The 8,265-nt window shown below is 40.1% G+C and overlaps 3 protein-coding genes across 3 annotated transcripts; 1 reads left to right on the top strand and 2 right to left on the bottom strand.

The window, feature by feature from the left end:
• Positions 1-263: 263 nt before the first annotated feature.
• Positions 264-3,067, bottom strand: LOC129617812 (uncharacterized). Its single transcript, XM_055532868.1, has 9 exons — positions 2,905-3,067; positions 2,656-2,860; positions 2,499-2,610; positions 2,251-2,442; positions 1,692-2,193; positions 1,185-1,639; positions 851-1,141; positions 499-630; positions 264-395 (listed from the first exon to the last, which is right to left on the bottom strand). The coding sequence occupies exons 1-9, from the start codon at positions 3,065-3,067 to the stop codon at positions 264-266; spliced, it is 2,184 nt and encodes a 727-aa protein (XP_055388843.1).
• Positions 3,068-3,123: 56 nt separating this feature from the next.
• Positions 3,124-5,111, bottom strand: LOC129617813 (uncharacterized). The gene is made up of 5 exons (XM_055532869.1): positions 4,757-5,111; positions 4,356-4,706; positions 3,851-4,270; positions 3,495-3,799; positions 3,124-3,276 (listed from the first exon to the last, which is right to left on the bottom strand). Exons 1-5 carry the CDS (start codon positions 5,109-5,111, stop codon positions 3,124-3,126), a joined length of 1,584 nt encoding a protein of 527 aa, XP_055388844.1.
• A 974-nt stretch (positions 5,112-6,085) lies between these two features.
• On the top strand, positions 6,086-7,824 carry LOC129617814 (eukaryotic translation initiation factor 3 subunit L-like). Its single transcript, XM_055532870.1, has 6 exons — positions 6,086-6,384; positions 6,431-6,574; positions 6,699-6,917; positions 7,120-7,348; positions 7,435-7,680; positions 7,753-7,824. The coding sequence occupies exons 1-6, from the start codon at positions 6,086-6,088 to the stop codon at positions 7,822-7,824; spliced, it is 1,209 nt and encodes a 402-aa protein (XP_055388845.1).
• The last annotated feature ends 441 nt before the right edge of the window (positions 7,825-8,265 follow it).

The following is an 8,265-nucleotide window of genomic DNA, read 5'->3' on the forward strand; positions in this document are numbered from 1 at the left end:
CATTCAAACTCGATGGAAGCTTACTATCCACCATCTTTTTTTTGGCTCCTAAAAAAGTTCATTTGTTTCTGTTTCACCAAAACAAGAGAAGCGATAGTTGTTACCATTCCCCCCCTTTCATTTAACTCTATTGCGACACTTTCGTCCCGAGTACTGTGATTTCTGTCCCCGACCATCTTAAAGGGCAACTTAAGAAAACAGTTCAAGGCACTGTCATTTGTCATTTAAAGAAAAAGAAAATAAAACAGAAGAAATCATAAGAATTAAAGTCTTGCTTTCGGCGCTTTCTTTTTCCCCCTTCCGCTCCAAACATCTAACAAACTATCAGCTTGATCTTTTGGTAAGTGTTTCGCATATTCGAGTGGCATGATGACAGTACCAGCACGAATAGACACCTGCGTATCAACAATACAATCATATCGCGTAACAACAGCACAAGTATATTACAAGAACAATTATATTACAAGGCAAGTATTAATAAGGGAAATATAATCTCACATCTGGTTGAATCAATCGGTTATGGACTTGCGATGCATTCCATTCTGGTCCAAGTGGATGAGCACATGTTGCTTCAAATTGTTCTTTATTGGAATAAGGAAATGGAACACTTTTAACGAAATAGGGAGCCAGCTACAAAAGAGGGGAAACACATCAGATGAGATCATGAAAACTCAAACTCAGTCAACAACTCAAACTCAGTCAACAACTCAAACTCAGTCAACAACTCAAACTCAGTCAACAACTCAAACTCAGTCAACAACTCAAACTCAGTCAACAACAACTTAAACTCAGTCAAAACCAAACTGCTGAATTCATTTCGAACCCGATCCATTCTATCACAGAAACTCACTTTTCTATCCAATTTACGATTAATATAAATTCGCGGTTTAGGTTTTTCTTCTATGACTGTTTCAATTATATTCTTCTTTCTATCTTTGATCCCTTCACCAGTCCAACTTCCCCATCCTGCAAGCTTTCGAGGTCCTTGCTCCTTTTCCTTCTCCTCTTCTTCATCCTCTCGTGCTAATTCTTTCATTTCGTTTTGTTCCGCAATTTGCTCGCTATCTACAAACGCCTCTTGAATTAGATTTTCTTGTTCTAGGGCTCCATCTAAAACTCCTTCTGAGGCAAGCATCGCGACCTGCAACCTCAATAAATCGACGGAGGCAGTAGTTTTTTCTTACTAGATCGTCCACAGCCACTGATGTGTTTTTTTCGGTATGTTTTTCTTGACCGTTCTTCTTTTCGCCTGAGATTTTTTTCTGGTTAAGATGACGATCTCTAGTGCCATCTTTATTATCTTCGTGATGATTCTCTTTACCCTGTCTCCCATCAACATGTCCATTGACGTCTGCTACACCATCTCCTCTAGATTCATCTTCAATGATCTTTTCTTCATCCCCAGTTATCTTTATGTCATCTCTAGTTATCTTTATATCATCTCTAGTTGTCTTCATTCCAGGAGTTTTCGACTCTTCCAATTCACGAGCTGCGCGTTCCAATTCTTCTTTTGTAAATCGAGGAAGTCTCAAAGGTTCTTCTTTCTTCCCTTTATGCTTTTTTATTTTTGGTTCTTCAACATCGCTGTCATCAGTATCAACATCAACACTATTCTTCGGCAATTTACGCTTGATGCATTCTGTACGACATGAATCAAATCTTAGAATAATACAATTAGAATTCCTTCTTACTTTTTAAACCATCAATTTCCTTCATCACTTGATCTGCCTCTTCCTTATTTTTAAGTTTTTCTCTCTTCATTGCGTCTTGCATGAATTTCAAGCCCATTAATCCTTTTTGCCTCGTCGTGTCTTCCTCGTCACTCCGAACTTCCTCTTCTATCAAACTTTTCGCGCGTCTCAATACCTCTTCTCCTCCGCCCTCGTCTTCACTATCAAAATCGAGATCGCTCTCATCGTCACTCTTTAGAACATCATGCGGGGATGATTTCGCAATTCGAGTGATTGCGTCCATTTCATCCCGTTCTTTTTGAGCTTCTCGTGACACCAACTTCTGAGCGTCTTTTCCGCCGTAGCGCATCGCCACTTGTGCCCATTTCCTTCTAGCATTTTGCCTTTTTAACATTCTCATCCCTGCTCGCTTTTCCTCCATATCGGCGCGGATCTTCGCCGCCAATTCGGGGCTTTCTTCCTCCAACCGACTTAAGAGACGTTCGCGCTCCATTAATTCGCTCTAAGAAACAAACATAAATGCAATCAAACTTCAAACTCGCAGAACACGCGTGGATACCTTTCGATTAACTTTCCGCCACATTTTTGACTTTATTTTATTGATTCTTCTATTTTTTTGTTGCTCTCTGAAAAGGATCGATTTGAGTTGCGCGACATGACTATTGATTCTCTGTTGTTTGATTCCTGGAGCGACTGGAAGAGCCTTGGATTCAGCAACACGTTGTTCTGTGACACCACTTGCAGCAATTGCCTGATGAGAACAGCAATCAAGGCAAATCTCTGTTTAATTAACTTATGGATGCTTACTTCCCGCATTTCTGTTTCGAAGTCATTGGTGGGTTGAAAATGGACGGACAACGCTGAAGTTGTTTGTCTCAAGCTTCTAGAAATTTGGCCGAATTGAACCTGTTCGGATTCTCTGAAAACAATCCCTTGAATCATTCAGCGCTGAATATGAACTTACGCGTTTCGATGTAACTGAGGAATCCATTTGCGAGCATCTTTTACGGCTGCCTTGTAGTTCAGGGCTCGCTCTGCTTTTGCCTGTTGCCGGGATGGTAAAGCTTCTTGTAGCCCTTCTGTTGATTGCAATGCTTGAAGCTGGGATTTGATCAGACCCAAGCTCTTGTCATCAGTAAGAGCGTTAAGAAGGGAACCGAAATCCGACCCTGTCAAGGAATTCTGTTATTGATGGAAAACATGGATGACGCACCGAAGTCATTCGACGAATCACCAATGGCAAAATCTGATTCATCAAGTCCTTTTGGAATTGAAGAAATTTCTTCAAAGCTTTCCTCCTGGACTTTTGGGGGTGTTCTGCGCTTTCGAGGTTCTTCCATTTCTCTGGGGCCTAACAAACCAGGTAGACCTGTCATGCTAAAACATAAAAAGTTAAGAAAAGATGGCGAAAAACAAAAAGTAAAAATTTGATCTATTTTCGTTTCTTTATCTTTTTCGGCATTGGAGACAAAGGAGATGATGTGGCACTAAAATCATCTCTATCGTCATCGTTCAATGATGTTGTCGTTTCCAGACTGTCTTCATCATCCTCAATTGGATGTGTGTGCGTTACATCTTTCCTTCTCTTTTTTAAATATTGAATTCCAAACACAATATTTATGATCAATATGACGATAGAGATCAGCCAACCTGATTGCATGTACAGCAACCTTCTCTCAAATCTGACAGAACACAAAAATTTCAACTCATTAGTAGATAGCGACGTTACCTGTGGAGAGCGACCACGCCATCTGCAAAATATTCCAACGCGTTCACTAATGCTATCACTTCATTTCGTTCTACTTTGCGAATTTTTGCGTCACTTCCAGCAGCCTGTGATAACAATATCTCGAAAATCTGTACATCACACACAACTCCTACCTTCAAGGCCATTTGTAACGCTAAAATTTTAACTTTACCGTGCAATCGGCATTTTTCGCATTCTAAGCAATCCATTATTTTAGAAATATTTTGAAACTGTCTTAACGCTAAATCTTGCTTTCGAGTGAATAAAGGCTCATCTTTGTATCGATCTTCACAAGCATGGAATGGCTGCCTTAACATTGAACGAAGTTGGTCTCGTGCCAAACGATCGTCCAAAGGCGTTCCTGAGACAGAATTTCATCGATGTTATTCATTTCAATAATCAAGCATCTCACCAGTATCACAATCACAGGTGTCCAATATTGGTCCAACATGACAAAATGTTTTTAATAGAACACCAAATGTGAAATACAGATTTGCCATCCATTCACGACCAGGTGCCACGCGCTCCTTAAATAAAGTCAAGCTTGGTGAATATTGTGATCGAAATGTGGATGCGCTGATAATTTCCCCCCTTCTCTTCAAATCTTCAATTTCTAATAAATCTGCTTCAGGCGTCTTTTTTGAATGATGATATTCTGCACTCAACACCATAATCACTGTTTGCATTCCAGATACTATTTTGTAAAAAGCTTCTTCCTCCGTGCATTCATTGAGTTCATCATTTCTTGGAGCGACATTTGAATCCTTTAGAGGATTTGGCGACATACAATTCTCTTTGTAAATCAGTCCCCAAATATTCCGACCACGATATGCTGAAAATCAATGGTGATGACAAATCCTTATTCGACCAAATCAAGTCAAATATTTGAATATAATCATGACTCTCTTCGTTCTTACCTGTATATCCCGGTCTGTTGAGTGTGAGATCAACATAAGATGCTGTTGATGATTCCTCATCTGATACTGTGGGACGCTTCTTCTCACCAAAGATCATTTCTCCAAGATTTCTCTTTATCTCTGAAACGTCATCATCAACAACTCTATTACTATCATCATCGACTCTATCATCTGTTGTTCCCCATGGTTTGATATTTGTTTCATTATAATGATGACGATCGACAAAATTTTTAACAGGCTGCATGATCCACGGTTTGGGAATCTGTGAATTGTCACATTCACAGATTTGGCAAGATCCAGGAGACGTGCACATTTCACGGCGTGCCCAAAATGGACACTCTTTTGCTAAATCTGTCTGTTTGAAAAACAACTTAGAGAATGAATCGATGAATAAATAAAACTCACTTTGAAGATCCTAAAGAATTTATGTTCCTTGAGAGAATCTAGCAATGGTAACAGACGACGCGCATCTTGATCAAGTTCATTAACGGAGGGCAATCGGCGATCGATCACTCCCGCTGGCTTGTTGATCGACCATAATGGAATCCATTCAGGATAGCTGCTAGAAATAACCTTGCTGCTTTGTTTGAACCAATGGAGAATCTTAGATGATGTTGCTGTTTGCTGAGAGAATTTTTCAAAAAAGATGACAAACGCTCCAATTAGAAGAGTGAAGAGGAAAGGAACCCAGACAAATTTTGCACGACGAAAACACTCAGCCCAAGGAGAGTTCTGAGATCTCGGCCGTCGCGCCATTTTGAAACAGAACGTCCTTTAGGCACCTGGAAACTCTCTGCTTGTTGAAAGAAGGTGTGAGTCTTTAAGGAACTGCTTGAGGAACTTTTCAGGACCAATGACGTGGCAGACAGCAACGAAACTGTGTGACTAATACACTTGGAGCGAACTTGAACAATCGTGCACAAGTAAAAGGGTGGCAGGAGTCGATTGTCTATGCAATAAGAGAGCTTCATTTGTCAAATCAAGTCGTTCATCAGACATTCCATGAACCTGCTGTAGATCTGCCCCAAACGCGAACAGTTTTTCAGGACGATTGCCTGATATTGAAGACGATCCGGTTTTCGCTCAGCACGTCTTCAAGAGCCATCTCGCATCATGGGGGATCACGTTTCTGATTCTGAGGGGAAAAAATCTGTCGCTATGGAGGATACGAGAGCGATCCCACAAGAAGTCCAAGAATTTCTGATCGAACTTCAAAATTGTGTGACGGAGCACAATTTAGAAGGAATGAAGCGTCTCTATGAATTTGATTTTAATCATATTAGCGAGACGCATTACAGTAAAGATCGGTGGCCATCAGAAGATCGCGTCGATCTATTTTATCAGCAGCATGATATATTCAGTTCTGTTGTATCAGCTCTTTATCGTGAATTGTATTTCCGACATCTTCTTGCTAAATGTCCAGATCAATCAACATGGGCTGATCGTGTTTATTCAAGTCTCAACTATAATCGCCTCTTTGAGTATTTCATCACAAACGAATGCAATGCTAACAGGTCTGCTCAATAGACTCAGTAGTGCTGCTGGTCTTCTACAGTAATTAATATGTAATATATGCTTACTGCTGTGATATTTAGCCACATGATGGTTATCTGTTTCTATCCCCATCAATCTTCTATCGAACATGAAAATTACGGGGATGCCATGTCTTCATTGTTCCCTTCAGACCTGCTTCTCCGTATCTCCCTCTTCCGCTTCAATGGCAATGGGACATGGTGGACGAGTTTGTATATCAATATCAAGAAACTCAAAGATGGAAAGCTCAATACGCCAAAGACATTGTTGCCAATCCCGCAGCACTTGAAGCGTTGCGATCTGGCAGTAATGCATGGCGTTGTTCTGACGTTTTATCATTATTAACGCGATTAATTCAAACTTCTGGAATCAAACAATATTTAACAAATGAACAACGCCAACGACAACATCCAGCAGCTTCCGTCAATCCTCGACTCGTTGAAGAACCAGATCTCCCAGTGACTCTTGGATATTTTGGGATCATTTCTCTGATGCGGTAAATACTCTTTTTTATCTCTACTTTTCAATCCTCTCATTCTCAGATTGCATGTTGCTATGGGTGATTATCGCGCTGCTCTTACAGTAGGATCATTAATCGAACTCTCTCCAACTGGTTTATATTGGAAGGTTCCGGCCGCCCATATCACGCTCTTCTACAATCTCGGATTCGCATACATGATGATGAGGTATTGATTCATTTGGTTGTTTTATCCATTTGGTCCACTAGCAACACCGACAGTATTGACTCCACACGATACTCAAGAACGAAACTGATTACGCTCTACTCGCAAATAATCGTTCTTTTTTTAGGCGGTATCAAGACGCTATTCGGGTGTTGAGTCAAATTCTAACATTTTTGGGACGAAGTCGTAGTTATCTCTCAACTCAATCATATCAACAAGACGCAATGTTACGAATGACTGAAAGAATGTATCATCTCGTACTTCTCTGTAACGCTTTGAGTCCAACACGCCTCGATGAAACAATTCAAGTTCATATTCAAGATCATCTAGCTGATAAGCATTTCAAGTGAGTTAATTTTGATTTCCATTGAGTTTATCTTGAGTTTATCTTAAGTTTATCTTGAGTGTATTCTATTTAGTAACAGTAGTTCGTTGATCACCGTATTCGCTTATTTATGAATGAGAGAACGAAACAAAAACACAGTCCTTATGAAGCCCACTCGATCTATTTCTTCCTGGTCGATTTCTATCTCCATTTTGATTTTTAGACTTCAATCCGACGAAGAAGACGCATATCGTGAAGTGTTTCTCAAAGCAGCTCCAAAGTTTTTCAATCCATTTGTTTCGGATTATTCCAATCCACAAGAAACAATCGGTATCGATAAGGACGAGCCAACAAACCGTCAAGTGAACATGTTCTTGAAAGACGCTTCATATCAGAATAAAGTCTTCAATGTTCGATCTATCGCTAAATTATATAATAATCTGACTCTCACGGTAAGTCATCGAATTGACCATCTGCTGTTTCTCATAATTTCTGTATTTCACTTCTGCACTTATTTTGCACTTCATTTCTTTGATAGAAACTTTCGAATCTCATGGGGCTGAAGCAAGAAAATGCTGTTGAAATTGTCCGCTCTGAAATGCTTTGCGTCAAAAATCGTGCTGAGCAATTGATATGGCGATCTGGTCCACTTTTGAGTGGCGAGCGTGTTCAAATGTTGGCAGACCTCGACATTTATCTCGAAACAGACACAATCCATGTCAAGAATCTGACAACCCAGCGCAGTTATATTGATTATTTCATCAAGCAGATTCACAGAACTCAGGTGAGAGACCATTCTTTGATCTCCAGATGCTGTTTTCAAGGCTCCTCCTAAAATCAATTTCCATCTTTTTAGGATTTGCTTAACAATGCCAATGCACCGACTAGACCTGAAGTCAAGAAGCAGCCAACAGCGGTGGCTGATTGATTTTTCGTCGAAGAGAAGATCAAAAACACGAAGACATTGTTATTCAGTCGCGAGAAGTCGCTGGAGATTTCCCTTGAGATCGCCAGAAAAATTAGCAATTTCAATCCGACGCGTAATTTTGGTGCGACACCAAGGACATGCAGTAATGCGCGCACAACAACTGAAAGAAAACCAGATTGAAAAAATTGAGACCTTGCACACGAAATAACTGACGCAGTGCATGTAGCCAGATGACGACAAGGAAGCGTTAGAATGTTGAGAGGTCTGGAAAAAGGTGTAAGCAATGGAATTGGAGAATCATACAACAAAACACACTTTATTATTCAACCAGACTTACGTGTCCAAACAGATGCAACAAGTAATTACTCTCTTGATTTCTTCAACCTGAAAAAAAAAATTAATGTGCAATTTTAAAAAAAAAGCTACTTTGGTATGGTATGT

Source organism: Condylostylus longicornis, unplaced genomic scaffold, assembly GCF_029603195.1.
Source record: "Condylostylus longicornis isolate FDR11 unplaced genomic scaffold, ASM2960319v2 ptg000646l, whole genome shotgun sequence".
Lineage (NCBI taxonomy): Eukaryota > Metazoa > Arthropoda > Insecta > Diptera > Dolichopodidae > Condylostylus > Condylostylus longicornis.